Consider the following 21,747-nt stretch of genomic DNA (forward strand, 5'->3'; position numbering starts at 1 on the left):
TATATTTAACCCACTAACGGTCCTGCCAATCCCCACCCTCCTGTTAATAATCCTAGCGTCTGAACCTGCACCTTTCTCTTTCCTTTTCAGAGCAAAAATTTCCCCCACAAAAAGCTATACAAGCTAAAAGGTGGAAACAACCCAAATGTCCACGGACAGGTGAATGGATAAACAAAAATGGTATATACATGCAATGGAATATTATGCAGCCTTAAAAAGGAAGGAAACCCTGACACATGCTACCATATGGATGAACCTTAAGGACTTTATGCTAAATGAAATAAGTCAGCCAGAAAAAGCAAATGCTACATAACTCCACATATATGAGGCACCCAGAGTCATCAAATTCTTGGAGAGAGAAAGCAGAATGGTGGTTTCCAGGGGCTGGGGGCAAGAGGAATCAGGAGTTGTCGTTTAATGCGTAAGATGCCTTAGTTTTGCAAGACGAAAAAGTTCTGGAGATCAGCTGCACAACAATGTGAATATACCTAACACTTCTGAATTGTACACATAGAAATGGTTAAGATCATAAATTTTATGTTACATGTATTTTACCACTAAAATTTTAAAAAGTAAAAGGTAAACAGCCCCATTCTTGCTCCCACCACTCCCTCTTCCTCTGACTCCCTTTTTATCCAACACCCCCATCCCCACCCTTTGCAACCCAGCTTTCATTCCTGTCATTTTACTGAACTGCTCTCTAAAACCCAGCAGATCTGTCCTCAGTGAGGACCGGAGTAACGCCCCCACCCCCCATCTGTAACCTCTGCTCCTCTCTGTACTCCCCTTGCCCCGCCTCCCTGATCTGCGGCCTCTACTGGGGACAGCTGCCCAAGCTTACACCCTCCCTTCCTCTCCCACCTTCACTCCCCGGGAAGCTGTCAGCCATATGCTCCCATTCTACACCTCCCGATCCTTACCTTTCACCCGGCCTCCACATTTCCTATTTCCAGGGGGCCAGAAGAAATCACCCGTAGTGTGCAATAAAGCTAAAATCACTACCTGATGGGCTTCATTACCTCTCTCTCAGAAGACCTGCTGTGCTTTTGCACAAATATCTTTTAACTGCTGTACCAGTGTCTTAATTTGACTCACTTTTAAGACTGCCCAGAACCTTGCCCTGTACTAATTAGGTATTACAGGAGCTAGAGCTCTCTTTGTATGTGCAAGGATTTGCTGGTGTTTGTCTAGAGATCCCAAGAGGCTGCCCAGAGTGCAGATTTTTGGTGTATTTGGCTTGCATAGTGTCGGCAGACACACAGTTTTTAATTTTTAAATAAGTTGCCAACATTTAAAAATCAGAAGATTTCTCATAAAACTCTATTTCCAGATTCTCTTAAAAATTTAGAAGACTGGCAACAGTGAATCCACAGTCCTTCATGCAACTATCAGCTGTAGCAGTTACTCCTTTGATGGGTCAAGTGCTTGTCAATTTGCCCCAGGCCCCACCATTCCCTATGGCCTCTCTAACTCTGAGGCCTACTGCAACTGCCATTGATTGTTGAGCTTAAGCCATGGCATTTCTCACACTTGGCCGTGTAACTCGTTCACATTCCCAACCGGGGCCTACTGGCCCAGCTGCTCAGTCCAAGGTTGATTCAGTGTCCTTCCTCAAGCCAAGCACCCGATTTCAACTGGCTTTCAGAAGCCGGGGTGGGCTCTTCACTCCCTGTTCTCCTCCACAAGACACTCCTCCTGAAACCTGCGGAAGCCTGTCTTGGGGCTTTCAGTGCGAGGAGGCTCAGCTCTGGGGGCTGTTTGGGGGTTTCTGTCCCCTCTTTGATTAAGGTCCAGCCATTTGGCAGAGTGAGGTGGTCAGGAGTTCAGGCTCTGAAATCAGCTCAGTGACTTTCTAACAAGTGACTTCACCATGCTGCGACACGGTTCTCGCGTGCAAAATGCGGCTGGCTGCCAGGGGTGTTGACAGGCATAACTGAAAAGATGCCCATCGTGTCCTAGTGACCGATACTTGGAAAGTGCACGGTCCGGTATCTTTCTCCTTCTCCATTTTTTACTTCTGGATTTTAGCAGATCATTCCTTTAATTTTTAGAAAACATCTCATTTCTTTTAAGTATCTAAACTCCTCCCCTTACCCTAATTTTATTTTTCATGCTCTGCTTTTATCTCAATTTTCTATTATGAAAATGCTAACTTTCTAGTTTAAAAATGCTAGTCCTTCCCTTTAACTCTACACTGCTGGGTCACATGCTTTTCCATTGCTTGTATCTCCTTTTATTCCCACCCACCCCCCCTTTTAGTATTCTCATCGTATTTTTTTAAACTCTTTTCTTAGATTTTCTGCATTCTTCTGCTAGACCATATTAGCAGGTTGGGGAGCCAGGAAACCAGAACGGAGGGGCTTGAGAGAACCTGCAAGACAAAGGGGCTGCCTGCCCCCCACCCCTCGGCTCACCTCTCCTCCCCACCCACTGGCCCCGTGAGAGCCCATTCTTAACACAGGCCACTAACTGAAGTTTACCCCGAGCTCTGAGAGAATCACAGGTCAATACAATAAACCCTCCCCGTTCACGATCCTAGCATCGCACTGGAATAGTGCTTTCCTGTGCCAGGCGCTGTTCTAAGGACCCACGTGCATAGCTGATTTAGCCCTCACAAGGCCCCCACAAGGTAGCAGCTCTTCTGATGTCCATTTTCTAGATGCAGAACTGAGGGTGAGCAGCTACACAGCCAGCGACTGAGAGCTGGGGATGGGGCGGTGTGACTCCAGGGGCTGGGTTGTAACCACTTCCCGAGTTCTCACAGATGAAGTGCTCAGGACAGAGCTGGTCCAGTAAGGGGGACATAACTGCTTTAACACCTTACAATTAAAGGAGCTATGTCCCAGACCTGTGAGCCCCCATATCCACGAATACACTTTGCTGGGAAAGCCCCAGCAAAAGGCAAGAAGCAGCCGGGGAGAGAGGGAGCCCCACTGTGGGCTGTCCATGGGGAGGCGGGGAGGCTGGCCCACTCCTCTCCCGAGGCCCACCACGCTCCTTTCAAACTCCTATCTCAGCGCAACATGTTACCATGGCACGGACTTTCTGGGTCCCTAACTCCCTGGTGATCTCTTTCAAACTGTTTTATAAATCACCTCATTAACCCAGCCAAGGTTTTTTGTGTGGCGTGGTTTTTTCCTCAAACTTCCTAACAATCTAATCACACAAGGAACTAGAAGCTGTTTTTGTCTATCAACGCTTGGATAAGAGATAAGAAAGCAAAAGCAGTTTTTCTAGCCTGAAAATTTCTTCCCCTTATCCGCCTGTCTTTCAGTTCTTTCAAATTTGAGATTAAACCACTCTGCATTTCCAATGCCATGAATTTTACCCAGATTCTTAATACAGGGACTCACTCAATACCTTCCTAATTGGCCTCTTGCCTCTGTTCTCTCAAAACAAAAACCTCTTTCTCTTACAGCAAAGCAGAACCAAGCCTTTCAGTCAAGTCCTTCTCCTTATTATGAGGAAATGCAGACAAGGTCCCCAAAAGGAATTAAGTCTTTTCCTGAACTATTCAATTTTCACCTGCTGCGTCCAGACAGCTTCGCTGGCCTCCTGCAGCCTAGACTCTGCCACACTCACTAGCAGCTGGCGTCACCCTGAGGAGCTCTTCCCAGCCTCCTCTGCCAGCTGACGTCTGCCAGCATCAACTCATTGTCCCCATGTCGTCTGCCCTGAGGATGAGGGTCATGTCAGAACTCTGATGGGAAATCACCAGGACCTGGTCTCCAGCTGTGCGCACTGCACAGCAGGGGGCTCTTAATTCCTTCCAATACGTCATGCTGCATCCGCCACTGGACCAGACACCCCTGGAGGGCAAAACAACATCCACTCGCCTTTAACGACCCCACAGCGCAGCCCCACTGTGCTCAGGGGCTGGCCCTCTCCCTCCTCTGCTTCCCCGAGTGCCTCCTCCGCACCCTCCCGACTTCCAACCCTGTGCATTCCTCTGATTCTAAAGGCAAGAGTGCTGGTTTGGAGGGCAGAGTCACGCGGATCGCACACACAGTTTGGGACTGCTTTCAACTGGGTTTACTCTAGCGTTCCTACCAGCGCACACCCACACCAGACTCTGCAGTATTCAAACACGTTACCTGAATGGTCCCAATAATGTGTTCCTGCTGCTGGGTGGCAGTTCGGTTTAAAGACCACACTTGGCACAGACAAAACAGGCTTCTTTTCCTGGATGTCTTAGCAACATACTTGGGACCTGACCAAAAAAATTAAGCCAGGGACCTGTAATATTTTGGACACACTATCCAACAAGCTGTCAGCTGTCCCCTGAATGAGCTCTGAACCTTGTCTGTATTGCTTTGTACTTCACTATGTTCCCAGCTCTCACACTCAGTTGAGAGCCACAAGCAAAACAATAAAGTTTCTGAAGTCTTAAAACCCTCTCATACCAAAGTTCCTCAGTGCTCTCCCTGGCTCCCCTCTCACCTGAGCCTGACCCCATCCATCTCTAGCCACACCTCAATCTAGATTTCTCACTCTTCAAAGCACCCCATTTAAGACTTAACTGCTAATGTAAAATAGATAGCTAGTGGGAAGCAGCCGCATAGCACAGGGAGATCAGCTTGGTGCTTTGTGACCACCTAGAGGGGTGGGATAGGGAGGGTGGGAGGGAGACGCAAGAGGGAGGAGATATGGGGATATATGTATACGTATAGCTGATTCACTTTGTTATAAAGCAGAAACTAACACACCATTGTAAAGCAATTATACTCCAATAAAGATGTTTTAAAAAAAAAAAAGACTTAACTGCTTTGTACCATATCCCCCTGCTTTTCAAAAGTCATCTATCTAATGGGTTAATCAACCAAGTAATGGTATCACTATAAGTAGACAAGTCCTACCATCTACATTCCCAGATAAAATGTGTGTGGTTTTTAAACTGAGGTATAATTTACATGCAATAAAATATACACATCTGAAGTGTTTGACAAGTTTCACAATCCTGAAATGTGTGTTTAAAGAGTCACGTTTTGGACAGTGATCGTAACGGTGGGCTGTGGAGCCAGGGCCACGTGTTCCAGTAGAAGACCAAAAACAATGCGAGAAGCGCAGCCGAGGCCTGTCCCCCCACCCACCCGTGGCGAGCTGTTCCACCTGTGGGCCCTCCGCTTGCTCAGGTGAACAGCACAAAGGCTGGACCAAATGGCTTCTGAAAGCTGTCTTGGCCTTATTCTGTCACTAAATAGGGTATTTAGGCAGGCAAGTGGACAAGCGGGGAGATGTCCTTGAACGATCCCCAGGAGGGTAGCAGCCTTGCGGCCTTGGCCTCTTGCTTCGTTCAGCCTGTGCTCCTTTTGTTTAGACAGGGGTTCTGTAAGCCGTGGCAACCCTGAGGCAGAACAGGATTCCCCTGTCTTTGTTCAGCTCTCGAACTAAGAATGGTTTTTACATTTTCAGATGGTTAAAAAAAAACAAAAGAAAAATAATGTTTCATGATGCATGAAAATTACATGAAATTCACATTTCAGTGTCCATAAATAAAGGTTCATTGGAACACAACCATGCTCATTCACTTGCATATTTGCCTATGGCTGCTTTCACACTACAACACAGAGTTGAGTAGTTGCATCAAAGACCATATGGCTCCAAAATTGAAAATATTTACTATCTGGCCCTTTACAGAAAAAGCTTACCAACCCTTGCTTTAGACCATCTAGGTAAGAGACTCTGGGCTGGTATAACTCTCTCTTCCCATATTAAGTGCTGGTGGAGACTTCAGACATGGGTGGTATACAAACAAGTAAATCAACATCTGGAAAGGGGAAATTTCCACTTTGTAGAAATGAAAAGAAATGCAAATTAAAGTACAATAATACAAGGCCCTTTTTGTTCTTGTTAATAGAGCAAGAAGAAAAGTAATAAAAATATTAGCAAAAAGACTAGAGAAAGCAAGGACACGACAGTACAGTTAACATCATTATGAACTGGTTCACCTTTTCTTTCAAACAATCCAGCAGAATTATCAGTTATAAAAGTGTTCATACCCTTTGACATAATAGTCTGACTCCTGGAAATCTATCCTAAAGAAACAATCAAAAGAACAAAAGAACACTGGGTCAAAATGTTCACATCAGCATTTTTCTAACAAAATGACAGAAGCAACCTGAAATGCTTACCAACTGGAAATGAATCAGTATATTATGGTTCCTTAACTCAATTAAATATATGTCCAAGTAATAGACATGAAGACTAAATACATGAAAAAGTTTGCTACTGTAAAAGACTATATAAAAACTAAGAATGATAGGGACTTCCCTGGTGGACCCGTGGTTAAGACTCCACACTTCCACTGCAGGGGGCCCGGGGTTCAATCCCCGTTCGGGAAACTAAGATCCCACATGTCACATGGTGTGGCAAAAAAAAAAAAACAACTAAGGTTAATAAAGTTTAGAAAAGACCATGAAAACTTAAAAAGAAAAAGTTTAGAAAAAAAAGGAATGGAGTACTGACACATGCTATAATGTACACATACGTTTAAACATTATGCTAAATGAAAGAAGCCAAACACAAATGCCAGAGATCATACCATTCTATCTATATGAAATATTCAGAATAGGCAAAACTATAGATTAAGGTAATGGGCTTGGGGCTGGAGGGGGTGGTGGTGATACCTAAAGGGAACAGGGTTTCTTTTTTTTTTTTTTTAATTTATTTAATTTATTTATTTATTTTTGGCTGCATTGGGTCCTCGTTGCTGCACGCGGGCTCTCTCTAGTTGCAGCAAGGGGGGGCCTCTCTTCGCTGCGGTGCGCAGGCCCCCCACCGCGGCGGCCTCTCCCGTTGCAGAGCACGGGCTCCGGGCACGCAGGCCTCAGCAGTTGTGGCAGGCGGGCTCTAGAGCACAGGCTCAGCAGCCGCGGCGCATGGGCTTAGTTGCTCCGCAGCATGTGGGATCTTCCCGGACCCGGGCTTGAACCTGTGTCCCCTGCATTGGCAGGCGGATTCTCAACCACTGAGCCACCAGGGAAGCCCCAGGGTTTCTTTTTGAGGTGATAAAAATGTTCAAAACTTGACTGTGGTGATGGTTGCATAACTCTCTGAGTTGTACACTTTTAACAGATGAATTGTATGGTATGTAAATTACATCTTAATAGAGCTGTTTAAAATTTTTTTCAAGGCAGGCAAAAGATATTAATCAAGCAACAAACTTTGGTGTTATGTTTAAGATTCATAAAAATCATCAATGCTACTTTTATGTCTACTGTAAAGAAAAACAAATCCTAAATCAGTCTTATTTCCATCAAGACAGGTAAAAATTTTAAATATATTGAATACAAAGCTCTTTTTAAAAAGCTTAGTACAATTATATCTGAATCTTTTACAGTAGATACAATTTTAAAAGATGAAATTTCTCACTAACCATTTTTGCCTCTTAGACCACTATTTGAACAAAGTTTCAAAGTATTTAGAAACATCCGAAAGCCAAAGAATTGCTGCTAATACCCACAAAGAGAAAAAATTCTTATATTCTTAAAGAAAAAGTCACTTAAAGAACACTGGCTTCTGACCCAGAGAGAGTAGGGAAATATGTGCACTTTAAAACTTTTCCTTTTTAAATTTCCTTCTTGCTAGGAAGCTTTATACTCCTTAGAAGCTGTTTATCAGCCTTAAAGGAGAAGCTCATATTTCTAGTCTTATTCTTCTTTGAGTGAAGAAGGCATTTTTCTAAGGTATTCTTATAGCTTCACAGGAACGATGCTGGACGCCCGAGATACCTGGGTTCCCTCCTCTGCGTCCGGCCCGGGGACGGGCGGGGTGGGGGGCGGAGGGGGGAAGGTGAGCAGCGCTGGCATCTGTCCTGGCCACTGCTGTATCTCCAGAATCGAGCACAGTGCATATGGCGCAGAGCAGGCACTGAGATATATTTATCAAACTGAATTAAGGGCTTTGGGGTTACATTAAAGTTATTCTCATATCATATGTTAATCTATGGAAAAAAAGTTCCACAGAAATTAGAATAACCTTATCGGGAGTAGAAGATCAGCAAATATCAGACAGTGAAGCACATCATATTTTCCTTACCCCATGCTGGAGCTACTCAGGGAACAGAGAGACTTCTGAGACATAACTGCCCCCCTTCTCAAGAAGTTCAAAAATTAGTGGCTCAAAGCAGTCAGACATGAAACAGTTAAACAGGGAGCCGGTTTCAATGCAGTGGAGAAAACAGTGGATTGGAAAGAACTGAGCTGGGATCAGGGCTGTCCTGGTGCAGGGTCATCCCCAGGAGCATTGGTAAAGCACAAAGCAGCCCACTGGCCAGGGTGTGGTGGAGGGCAAATGAGAAGGGGCATCCATGTGTGTTCTACCAACCTTTTCAGGGAGAGGAATGGGGAAGCAGGAGGACCAGCGAGTGCAGAGGCAGGGAAGGGGCGAGAGGGACGGGACGGGAGAGCTCCAGGAGGGCTGTGGCCAGGCACAGCCATGCAAATGATACCTGCCATGTTATAAAACAAATGATTTGAGAAACTTACTTAATATTGAATTTTCAGTTTTGAAAACAGTTCTTCTTATTCCCAGCCTCATCGTTCCTCCCAAATTGCCAGGGTTGTGTTCCGGCATATCAATCACCTTAGAAAACAAAACAAGTCCGGTTTTGCCATCTTGTAAAAACATTATTTCCCACATTTCAAGCTTTACTTTTAGGGGATGCTCACTGGGTAAGGATGTCCCTTAAACAATAAAATCCGATCGTTCCTTCCAATTTTCCTATTCAAACACAGTCATGCTTTTATACACTCCTCACAGTATGCTGCCTTTTCGTCTCTGCTTCTCATCTTTCATTCAAATCACAGGTAAAAAATTTATCAGGAGCATCTTTATAACCTCCCTCCTGTCATTACTCAAACTGTCAGTTCCAGGCAATGTTCACACTTCAAGTTCTGACCTTCTGGGACCTTCCGCTTTGGTCTTCACGTCCCTTATAATAACAACCCTCTCCCACCGCCCACTCCATTCCGTAAAGATTTTCCATAAGCAAATCTGTCCATTTTGGAAAAGGATACCAAAAGTACAGTCATCCCTCAGTGTCCAGGGGGACAGGTTCCAGGACCCCCGTGGATAACAAAATCCTTGGATGCTCCAATCCCTTATGTAAAATGGCATAATACAGTCAGCTATTGGTATCTGCAGATGCCGAACCCATGGATACGGAGAGCCGACTGTACTTATTTGCAGAAAATCATTTAGAAGGATTCCTTTTTTTTTTTTGGCCGTGCCATGTGGCATGCAGGATCTTAGTTCCCCAACCAGGAATAGAACCTGTGCCCCCTGCAGTGGAAGCATGGAGTCTTTAACCACTGGACCACCAGGGAAGCCCCCTAGAAGGGTTACTCTTATAAAAAAAATTTTAAAAATATATATATATATATAATCCATTCTACCACATTCCACAGGTAGAAACCTAAGTGCCACCCTGGATCTCTCCCTCTCCCTCATCTCCAATGTGTCAAGTCCTATCCACTTACCAGCTCCAGACTTCCTGCATCCATCCACAGCTCCCACCACCACCCAAACCACAGCCCCTCACCCAGACTGCGGCCAGAGCTCACCAACTAGACACGCCCCACATTCACATGTCCCCCCAACCCTGCGCACTGCAGGCAGAGTGGTCGTGGTGTTTCTCCTGCTTGAAATCCTTGACTGCCTGGTACTGGCCCAACCTAGCCCTTCAGCCTCACTTCCCGTGACTTTCCCCTCCTACCCTGAGCTCTGGTCACTGAGCCTTCCTTCAGTTCCTCAAGTGCATCTTCCTTCCTCCCACCATGGAGACTTTGAACATCTCCCACTCCCCTACCCTCCTTTCCTAAATTAATCCATCCTTAACCTTAAGATCTTAGCTCAACTATCCAACGTGAGCTTCCCCGGGAGCTGATATTACCAGGCACCATAGCCTAGTCGGGGTCCTCTATCAACACGCTCCCCGCCACCGTGCTCCCCTCCGTTTGTGTGTAGGGTGCTTTGTGCACTAGACTGTGAATCGCTAAGAGCTGGGGCACTTTTTGCTTTTACCATCGCATTCCCAGCCCCTAGCACACATGGAACTGGCATCTGGTATGCACTGAATGAATGCATGGATGATTGAATGAACTCAGACCAAATAATTTCAGATTTATCTTTAGGATTAATTCACAGAAATGCAGACATGTGATTTTTATGAAAAGCCTGTTCTTGTTAGTCAATGGTCTATTTTCACAATTCTGTTCACTACAATCTCATGGTTTTATTTCATCTTTAAGTTGTTAGAACAGACTACAGTTGGGTGAGTTAACCTGTTCTAATGGAATTGCTCAAGTTTCCTCTCATAAAACCTTTCTTTCTTTGTTTTTTCTATACCCTAACTGCCACATGTTGCTCTACAGGAATCCTTGACAACTGGAATTTTCCAAGAACTTGTATGATCTTATCAGTGCTCCAGAAGAACTTTCTGAGCCATTTGAACCCTGTGGCCCTGGTACACTCTAAGAGTCACTGAGGGGAAGGGGCGGAGAAAAAACTTGACTACACCCCTTGGCAGATGGAGTGCTCGGTTCTGAAGTGCTCTTGGCCTTGGCATGTCTTTCCTATCTTCTTGGGTCGGCTAATTACGGCTAGATTAAGTATTACAGGAGTGAGGTGAGGAGAGGGCATCAGCTTCCAGTTCAGAAAGCTGAGCTGCTTAGCTTTCAGCCCCTTGGGTATTTTCTAGGAAAGGACAGATAAGACTACACTACCTGCCACAGACTCCATAAGAAGTCCTAGGTTGATTCACAGCTTCAATTTCCGCTTCAGTTGAAGATAACCTGAACCCTTTAGGAAGACCACAGGAATAAACTCCCCTGGTTTCTTCTTATAAGTGTATTGTGATGCTTCAAGTCAGCCTTACTTCCTGCACTGGGTTTTTCCACTCAGGAAGAGTCTTTTAATGTAGTTTGTTCAGTTATTGGCATGTTTGGAATTCAAGGAATGTTCTGGTATAAACCACTGAGAATGGAGTCAAATGACCAAACTAAGAACAGGAATCCTCCCTTACTGCTTACTTGGGTTGAATCTGACAAACACAAGGCCAGAAAATATTTCCAAAAGAAATATTTCCAAAAGCTAAATGCAGTGGGCACAGGGCTGCCTAAGGATCTTAAATAATCCTCCAACACAGAGGGAAGTCTGGAAATTCCTGAAAGAGCAATATGAGAACATTATTTAGAAACATGAAGGTAAATATCAGGAGAAACAGCTATAAGAGTTGAGTTTGGTAGACAGGAGGTAAGGATTACTGAATTTTTTCATTATAGGCCTTTTGGAAATGTTGGCTTTTTTGGGGGGGGGAATTGTTGAACACAGTATTACTTTAATGAAAATACAAATTGAAGGCCCAAATAGTGAAATATATTGTGTAGGCCTTCCACTAGGGTATTAGTTCACATTATCCCTGCTGTTTTCAAAAGCAATAAATAAGACCTTCTCCTGATATGATAGCACAGAAAGAAATCCCAAGGTGTAACTGCCACGGTGACCCTCCGATTAAAATACGCTCCCATAGAAACCACTGGAGAGGCAAAGAAAACGTTAGACAAAAGATGGGGGAGCAGATGGAAGTAGCTTTCCAACTCTGAATGATGCCCTGAACAGCAGTGAAAGGAGAAAAGCAGAGCAAGAACTGACAGGGGGCTTCATCCAGGGATGCACATCACACACTCAGTGGAAGAACGTCCAGGCCAGGAAGACCTTCAAGATGGCAGAAGAGTAAGACGTGGAGATCACCTTCCTCCCCACAAATACATCAGAGATACATCTACATGTGGAACAACACCTACAGAACACCTACTGAACGCTGGCAGAAGACCTCAGACCTCCCAACAGGCAAGAAACTCCCCACGTACCTGGGTAGGGCAAAAGAAAAAAGGAAAAACAGACACAAAAGAATAGGGACGGGACCTGCACCAGTGGGAGGGAGCCGTGAAGGAGGAAAGGTTTCCGCACACTAGGAAGCCCCTTCACTGGCAGAAATGGCAGGTGGCTGGGGGAAGCTTCGGAGCCACGGAGGAGAGTGCAGCAACAGGGGTGCGGAGGGCAAAGCCGAGAGATTCCCGCAAAGAGGATCGGTGCCGACCAGCACTCACCAGCCCAAATGGCTTGTCTGCTCACCCGCCAGGATGGGCGGGGGCTGGGAGCTGAGGCTCGGGCTTCGGTACGATCCCAGGGAGAGGACTGGGGTTGGCTGCGTGAACACAGCCTGAAAGGGGCTAGTGCGCCACAGCTAGCCGGGAGGGAGTCTAGGGAAAAGTCTGGAGCTGCCTAAGGGGCAAGAGACCATTGTTTCTGGGTGCGCAAGGAAAGGGGATTCAGAGCACCGCCTAAACGAGCTCCAGAGACGGGTGTGAGCTGCGTCTATCAGCGTGGACACCAGAGACGGGCATGAGATGCTAAGGCTGCTGCTGCAGCCACCAAGAAGCCTGTGAACAAGTACAGGTCACTATCCACACCTCCCCCCCCGGGAGCCTGTGCAGCCCGCCACTGCCAGGGTCCCGTGATCCAGGGACGACTTCCCCGGGAGAACACACAGCGCGCCCCAGGCTGGTGCAACGTCATGCCGGCCTCTGCCGCCGCAGGCTCGCCCCGCATCCATACCCCTCCCTCCCCCCGGCCTGAGTGAGCCAGAGCCCCCGAAGCAGCTGCTCCTTTAACCCCATCCTGTCTGAGCAAAGAACAGGTGCCCTCAGGCAACCTACACGGAGAGGCGGGGCCAAATCCAAAGCTGAACCCCAGGAGCTGTGCGAACAAAGAAGAGAAAGGGAAATCTCTCCCAGCAGCCTCAGGAGCAGCAGATTAAATCTCCACAGTCAACTTGATGTACCTGCATCTGTGGAATACCTGAATAGACAACAAATCATCCCAAAATTGAGGAGGTGGACTTCGGGAGCAACGATATATATTTTTTTTCCTTTTTCTCTTTTTGTGAGTGTGTATGTGTATGCTTCTGTGTGTAATTTTGTCTGTATAGCTTTGCTTTTACCATTTGTCCTAGGGTTCTCTCTGCCTGTTTTTTTGTTTTTGCTTTTCTTTAGCATAGTTTTTAGGGCTTCTTATCATTGGTGATTTGTTTTTTGGTTTGGTTGCTCTCTTCTTTCTTTCTTTCTTTTTTTTATTACTTTTCAATTTTTTTATTTTTAATAATTATTTTGTATTTTAATAACTTTATTTTATTTTATTTTATTTTACTTATTTTCTTTTTTCTTTCTTTCTTTCTTTTTTTCTCCCTTTTATTCTGAGCCATGTGGATGACAGGATCTTGGTGCTCCGGCCGGGTGTCAGGCCTGTGCCTCTGAGGTGGGAGAGCCAAGTTCAGGACACTGGTCCACGAGAGACCTCCCAGCTCCACGTAATATCAAATGGCAAAAATCTCCCAGAGATCTCCATCTCAACACCAAGACCCAGCTTTACTCAATGACCAGCAAGCTACAGTGCTGGATGCCCCATGCCAAACAACTAGCAAGACAGGAACACAACCCCACCCACTAGCAGAGAGGCTGCCCAAAATCATAATAAGGTCACAGACACCCCAAAACACACCACCAGACGCGGACCTGCCCACCAGAAAGACAAGATCCAGCCTCACCCACCAGAACACAGGCACTAGTCCCCTCCACCAGGAAGCCTACACAACCCACTGAACCAACCTTAGCCACTGGGGGCAGACACCAAAAACAATGGGAACGACGAACCTGCATCCTGCGACAATGAGACCCCAAACACAGTAAGTTAAGCAAAATGAGAAGACAGAGAAACATACAGCAGATGAAGGAGCAAGGTAAAAACCCACCAGACCTAACAAATGAAGAGGAAATAGGCAGTCTACCTGAAAAATAATTCAGAGTAATGATAGTAAAGATGATCCAAAATCTTGCAAACAGAATGGATAAAATACAAGAAACGTTTAACAAGGACCTAGAAGAACTAAAGAGCAAACAAACAATGATGAACAACACAATAAATGAAATTAAAAATTCTCTAGAAGGAATCAATAGCAGAATAACTGAGGCAGAAGAACGGATAAGTGACCTGGAAGATAAAATAGTGGAAGTAACTACTGCAGAGCAGAAGAAAGAAAAAAGAATGAAAAGAATTGAGGACACTCTCAGAGACCTCTGGGACAACATTAAACGCACCAACATTCGAATTATAGGGGTCCCAGAAGAAGACGAGAAAAAGAAAGGGACTGAGAAAATATGTGAAGAGATTATAGTTGAAAACTTCCCTAATATGGGAAAGGAAGGAGTTAATCAAGTCCAGGAAGCTCAGCGAGTCCCATACAGGATAAATCCAAGGAGAAACATGCCAAGACACATATTAATCAAACTATCAAAAATTAAATACAAAGAAAAAATATTAAAAGCAGCAAGGGAAAAACAACAAATAACATACAAGGGAATCCCCATAAGGTTAACAGCTTATCTTTCAGCAGAAACTCTGCAAGCCAGAAGGGAGGGGCAGGACATATTTAAAGTGATGAAAGGGAAAAACCTACAACCAAGATTACTCTACCCAGCAAGGATCTCATTCAGATTCGAGAGAGAAATTAAAACCTCTACAGACAAGCAAAAGCTGAGAAAATTCAGCACCACCAAACCAGCTTTACAACAAACGCTAAAGGAACTTCTACAGCCAGGAAATACAAGAGAAGGAAAAGACCTACAATAACAAACCCCAAACAATTAAGAAAATGGTAATAGGAACATACATATCAATAATTACCTTAAATGTAAATGGATTAAATGCTCCAACCAAAAGACACAGACTGGCTGAATGGATACAAAAACAAGGCCTGTATATATGCTGTCTACAAGAGACCCACTTCAGACCTAGGGGCACATACAGACTGAAAGTGAGGGGATGGAAAAAGATATTCCATGCAAATGGAAATCAAAAGAAAGCTGGAGTAGCAATTCTCATATCAGACAAAATAGACTTTAAAATAAAGACTATTACAAGAGACAAAGAAGGACACTACATAATGATCAAGGGATCAATCCAAGAAGAAGATGTAACAATTGTAAATATTTATGCACCCAACATAGGAGCACCTCAATACATAAGGCAAATACTAACAGCCATAAAAGGGGAAATCGACAGTAACACAATCATAGTAGGGAACTTTAACACGCCACTTTCACCAATGGACAGATCATCCAAAATGAAAATAAATATGGCAACACAAGCTTTAAATGATACATTAAACAAGATGGACTTAATTGATATTTATAGGACATTCCATCCAAAAACAACAGAATATACTTTCTTCTCAAGTACTCATGGAACATTCTCCAGGATAGATCATATCTTGGGTCACAAATCAAGCTTTGGTAAATTTAAGAAAACTGAAGTCATATCAAGTATCTTTTCCAACCACAACGCTATGAGACTAGTTATCAATTACAGGACAAAATCTGTAAAAACTACAAACACATGGAGGCTAAACAATACACTACTTAATAACCAAGAGATCACTGAAGAAATCAAAGAGGAAATCAAAAAATACCTAGAAACAAGTGACAATGAAAACACGATGACCCAAAACCTATGGGATGCGGCAAAAGCAGTTCTAAGAGGGAAGTTTATAGCAATACAATCCTACCTTAAGAAACAAGAAACAAGAAACATTTCAAATAAACAACCTAAACTTACACCTAAAGCAATTAGAGAAAGAAGAACAAAAACACCCAAAGTTAGCAGAAGGAAAGAAATCATAAAGATCAGGTCAGAAATAAATGAAAAAGAAATAAAGGAAATGATAGCAAAGATCAATAAAACTAAAAGCTGGTTCTTTGAGAAGATAAACAAAATTGATAAACCATTAGCCAGAGTCATCAAGAAAAAAAGGGAGAAGACTCAAATCAATAGAATTAGAAATGAAAAAGGAGAAGTAACAACTGACACTGCAGAAATACAAAGGATCATGAGAGATTACTACAAGCAACTCTATGCCAATAAAATGGACAACCTGGAAGAAATGGACAAATTCTTAGAAATGCACAACCTTCCGAGACTGAACCAGGAAGAAATAGAAAATATAAACAGACGAGTCACAAGCACTGAAATTGAAACTGTGATTAAAAATCTTCCAACAAAAAGAAGCCCAGGACCAGATGGCGTCACAGGCGAATTCTATCAAACATTTAGAGAAGAGCTAACGCCTATCCTTCTCAAACTTTTCCAAAATAAAGCAGAGGGAGGAACAATCCCAAATTCATTCTACGAGGCCACCATCACCCTGATACCAAAACCAGACAAAGATGTCACAAAGAAAGAAAACTACAGGCCAATATCACTGATGAACATAGATGCAAAAATCCTCAACAAACTACTAGCAAACAGAATCCAACAGCACATTAAAAGGATCATACACCAAGATCAAGTGGGGTTTATCCCAGGAAGGCAAGGATTCTTCAATATATGCAAATCAATGTGATACACCATATTAACAAACTGAAGAATAAAAACCATATGATCATCTCAATAGATGCAGAAAAAGCTTTCGACAAAATTCAACACCCGTTTATGATAAAAACCCTCCAGAAAGTAGGCATAGAGGGAACTTATCTCAACGTAATAAAGCCCATATACGACAAACCCACAGCCAACATCATCCTCAATGGTGAAAAACTGAAACCATTTCCACTAAGATCAGGAACAAGACAAGGTTGCACACTCTCACCACTATTATTCAACATTGTTTTGGAAGTTTTAGCGACAGCAATCAGAAAAGAAAAAGAAATGAAAGGAATCCAAATTGGAAAAGAAGAAGTAAAGCTGTCACTGTTTGCAGATGACATGATAATATACATAGACAATCCTAAAGATGCTACCAGAAAACTACTAGAGCTAATCAATGAATTTGGTAAAGTAGCAGGATACAAAATTAATGCACAGAAATCTCTTGCATTCCTATACACTAATGATGAAAAATCTGAAAGAGAAATTAAGGAAACAATCCCATCTACCACTGCAACAAAAAGAATAAATTACCTAGGAATAAACCTACCTAAGGAGATAAAAGACCTGTATGCAGGAAACTATAAGACAGTGATGAAAGAAATTAAAGATGATACAAACAGACGGAGAGATATACCATGTTCTTGGATTGGAAGAATCAACACTGTGAAAATGACTATACTACCCAAAGCAATCTACAGATTCAATGCAATCCGTATCAAACTACCATTGGCATTTTTCACAGAACTAGAACAAAAAATTTCACAATTTGTATGGAAACACCAAAGACCCCGAATAGCCAAAGCAATCTTGAGAAAGAAAAATGCAGCTGGAGGAATCAGGCTCCCTGACTTCAGTCTCTACTACAAAGCTACAGTAATCAAGACAGTATGGTACTGGCACAAAAACAGAAATATAGATCAATGGAACAGGATAGAAAGCCCAGAGATAAACCCACGCACATATGCTCACCTTATTTCTGATAAAGGAGGCAAGAATATACAATGGAGAAAAGACAGCCTCTTCAATAAGTGGTGCTGGGAAAACTGGACAGCTACATGTAAAAGAATGAAATTAGAACACTTCCTAACACCATACACAAAAATAAACTCAAAATGGATTAAAGACCTAAATGTAAGGCCAGACACTATCAAACTCTTAGAGGAAAATATAGGCAGAACACTCTATGACATAAATTACAGCAAGATCCTTTTTAACCCACCTCCTAGAGAAATGGAAATAAAAACAAACAAATAGGACGTAATGAAACTTAAAAGCTTTTGCACAGCAAAGGAAACCATAAACAAGATGAAAAGACCACCCTCAGAATGGGAGAAAATATTTGCAAATGAAGCAACTGACAAAGGATTAATCTCCAAAATTTATAAGCAGCTCATGTAGCTCAATATGAAAAAAACAAACAACCCAATCCAAAAATGGGCAGAAGACCTAAATAGACATTTCTCCAAAGAAGATATACAGACTGCCAGCAAACACATGAAAGGATGATCAACATCACTAATCATTAGGGAAATGCAAATCAAAACTACAATGAGGTATCACCTCACACCGGTCAGAATGGCCATCATCAAAAAATCTACAAACAACAAATGCTGGAGAGGGTGTGGAGAAAAGGGAACCCTCTTGCACTGTTGGTGGGAATGTAAATTGATACAGCCACTATGGAGAACAGTATGGAGGTTCCTTAAAAAACTAAAAATAGAACTTCCATACGACCCAGCAATCCCACTACTGGGCATATACCCTGAGAAAACCATAATTCAGAAAGAGTCATGTACCACAGTGTTCACTGCAGCTCTATTTACAATAGCCAGGACATGGAAGCAACCTAAGTGTCCATCGACAGACGAATGGATAAAGAAGATGTGGCACATATATACAATGGACTATTACTCAGCCATAAAAAGAAACAAAATTGAGTTATTTGTAGTGAGGTGAATGGACCTAGAGTCTGTCATACAGAGTGAAGTAAGTCAGAAAGAGAAAAACAAATACCGTATGCTAACACATATATATGGAATCTAAAAAAAAAAAAAATGGTTATGAAGAACCTAGGGACAGGACAGGAATAAAGACGCAGACCTACTAGAGAATGGACTTGAGGACACGGGGAGGGGGAAGGGTAAGCTGGGACAAATTGAGAGAGTGGCATGGACATATATACACTCCCAAATGTAAAATCGATAGCTAGTGGGAAGCAGCCGCATAGCACAGGGAGATCAGCTCGGTGCTTTGTGACCACCTTGAGGGGTGGGTTAGGGAGGGTGGGAGGGAGACGCAAGAGGGAGGGGATATGGGGATATATGTATACGTATAGGTGATCCAGTTTGTTATAAAGCAGAAACTAAGACACCGTTGTAAAGCAATTATACTCCATTAAAGATGTTAAAAAAAAAGAATGTCCAGGCCAGGCACCAGCTGGGAGAACAGAAACACTCCAGAAGGGGACGGCTGGGGAAGGCAGAGAACACAGGGTACTTCTGGTCAAGCCTGGCCAAACCAGTTGCCTTGCAGAGTTATCAGGCCGTCCTACCAGCTCTAAAGATGACAGTATGACTGCCTCTCGGGTTACAAGCGACCTGATTCAGCAAGAAAATTAAGGAAACGTCTTTGTTCCTGGCATTCCTTCCGCAAAAAGCCTGAGAGATAGGAGAACATCACAGTTTTAAAACATATCTTTTATCATTACTGGGGTGGTTAAAGAAAAGAACTTCAGATATGCTTTAGTTTTAATCCCAACATTCTCAAAATACCCTAGATTTTGCAACTAAGAGGAAAATGCCTCTTCCATTGCAAAAGGGTCGCCTCGGTCCATTCTGAGTTTGCCTAAATACAAGCTGTCATCTGATCCCCACTACAGATCTGTCGTTTCTTGGAACCGAGCCATAGCGCAGAAGAAAAATAAAAAAGGATCAATAAGTAACGAATATTGGTGGTGATAAAGCTTTAGGAGATGTAAAAGTACCATGTAAGGATAAACACGGCCCTAATTAACCTTTACCAAAGTTTCTGCAGCCCATGATAAAAGTGTAATGGGTTCAAGACTTGAGGAGTCCTGGGTGCCTTAAACAACAAAGCCTAGGGAAGTTAGGTTCTCTTATCAAAGATGAAATTCCCCCTTATTTTTTTTTTTTTTTTTTGGCCACAGAGCGCGGCTTGCAGGATCTCAGTTCCCCAACCAGGGAACTAAGCCTGAGCCTCGGCAGTGAAAGTGCGGAGTCCTAACCATTAGACTGCCAGGGAATTCCCAAAGATGAAATTCCTAAATGGCAGTGTGGGAAAGAGTGCAAGCCTCTGACCTGACAATGCTGGTAAGGCCTGCTTCTGTCCAGTCCCTTGCCTTTGGACATTTCATTTGGGGACACTAGAGGAGCCTACCTCCCAGCAGACCATCTCCAGTAGCTGGGCAGCTACAGCAGCCTCCATCGTTGCAGACCAAATCTAAACCCTTCCATGTGGCACGCAGGTTCCACCTCATTCAGGAACCATCTACGCTCTCCCCACATATTCTGACCCGTGGTTTCTACCTCAGCTGGATAGGTCCATCGCCGATGGCGCCTCTGCTCCCCTCCCCTCGACGCCACTACATACATGCCGCCTCTTCACTACTTTCCCTGAGATGGCTTCTCCCCACCATCCCACGTGGGCTTGCGCTTTAGGGGCACCCTCCAGTTCTCCTTACCGTGCCATACTTAATACCACTGTTATGCTCACCCTACCAAACAAATGACCTACACAGTGTTAATTCATTTGCAGTAAGTGGTAGGCCGAATAATGGCCCCCCCAAAGATGTCCAAGTCCTAGTCCCCAGAAACCGTGAATATGTTGCTTTCCATGGCAAAAGGGACTTTGCAGGCCTGATTAAATTTAGCCTCTTGAGATGGTAAAATTATCTGGGGTTATCAGGGTGGGCCCAACGTAACCACAGGGTCTTCATAAGAAGAAGCAGGAGGGTCAGAATCAGAGATGGAGATGTGACAACGAAGCAGAGGTCAGAGAGAGAGGGAGAGAGAGAGACTGGAAGAGGCCACATGGCTGGCTTTAAAGATGGAGGAAGGGGCCATGAGCAGGCAGTCTCTAGAAGCTGGAAAAGGCAAAGAAATAGATTCTCCCCTAGAGCCTCCAGAAGAAATGCTTCTGAGCTCCAGACCTGTAAAAAAATAGATTTGTCACTAAGTTGGTGGTAATTTGTTACAGCAGCAATAGGAAACTAATACAGTCCTTTATCGTATACAACTTTAACCTCCTCCATCACTTCGTATATGCATCTCCTCTCAGAAACTAAAGTGCGGGCTCCTCACGCACAAGGACTAGATCTTCTTCTCTAGCACCACCAGAGTTCAGCACAATGGCAGGTTTGGATCAAGCGCTCCATCATTAAATCTCCCTGGATTTTAATCAAAAACTAACAGAGGAGACCCAGGGACTGGTCGGTGGGCCTACAAGAAGTGGAGGGTCTCTGAGACCAAGTTGCAGACGGAAGGGGAGAGGGGCAGTGGCCTGCTCTGAGGTCAAGGTACGCTGTGCCCAAGCTCACCTCTCACCTGATACAGGGCCGGTACTTCTCTGCAGCATCAGGGCAGCGTGAGGATGGAATCTACAATGGTGAAAGCATTGAGCAGTCCTAGAAATATGTGTATATTTTCTAGTTTTTTTAACTTGGTTTTTTCCACCAGTAAAATAACGTCTATGTTACTTCCACTAGGAAAAGAACATTCTTCTACCTTCAGGTGTGATCATGACACTCAAGTCCTGCCTCTGAGCCTCACACTAACATTGACCAGCTCTCCTCACAGAAGCCCTGCTCCTGAGACGGGGCAGGTGGCATGCTGGCACGGGTCGGGTGCGGGGGCAGCACACAGCCCATGGTAAAAAGCAGCCCTCGATAGTCCCGGGCTCTGATAAGGAGGCCTCTGCGAACTCTGGCACCCAGGGCAGAGGCTGGAAGTGAAAGGTGAACTCTGTCATGGTGGGCAGGGGGGCTCCCTTTTAGGGACAGCTGCTCTTTAATAGTCAGGGTCTCTCCCAAACCTCAGCATCAAAGACAACACGAGCCCACAGACAGCATTTCACACCCATTTTGCTTCGCAGGGCCTGGCTGCTGACACTACGCTCTTCCCGAGGTGCTTTTTGAGGCGCTGCTGCTGTGGCCTTCGAGCACAGTAACCCGGCCACGGAGACCTGTGGTACCCCAAGCTTGTAAAATAAGTTACTCTTGGCTTTCCTAGGAAAAACTGAAGTCTGTCC

General features: G+C 44.1%; 1 protein-coding gene across 8 annotated transcripts in view; it reads right to left on the bottom strand.

The window, feature by feature from the left end:
* The window catches only part of CTPS2 (CTP synthase 2), a 129,924-nt gene that overhangs the window by 29,518 nt on the left and 78,659 nt on the right, over window positions 1-21,747 (bottom strand). For all 8 annotated transcript variants that reach the window (XM_068532805.1, XM_068532807.1, XM_068532809.1 and 5 more), the window contains one exon: window positions 8,487-8,583. In XM_068532805.1, coding sequence (XP_068388906.1) covers window positions 8,487-8,583 — 97 coding nt within the window. The remainder of the gene's footprint in view (window positions 1-8,486; window positions 8,584-21,747) is intronic.

Source organism: Eschrichtius robustus, chromosome X, assembly GCF_028021215.1.
Source record: "Eschrichtius robustus isolate mEscRob2 chromosome X, mEscRob2.pri, whole genome shotgun sequence".
Taxonomy (NCBI): Eukaryota; Metazoa; Chordata; class Mammalia; order Artiodactyla; family Eschrichtiidae; genus Eschrichtius; species Eschrichtius robustus.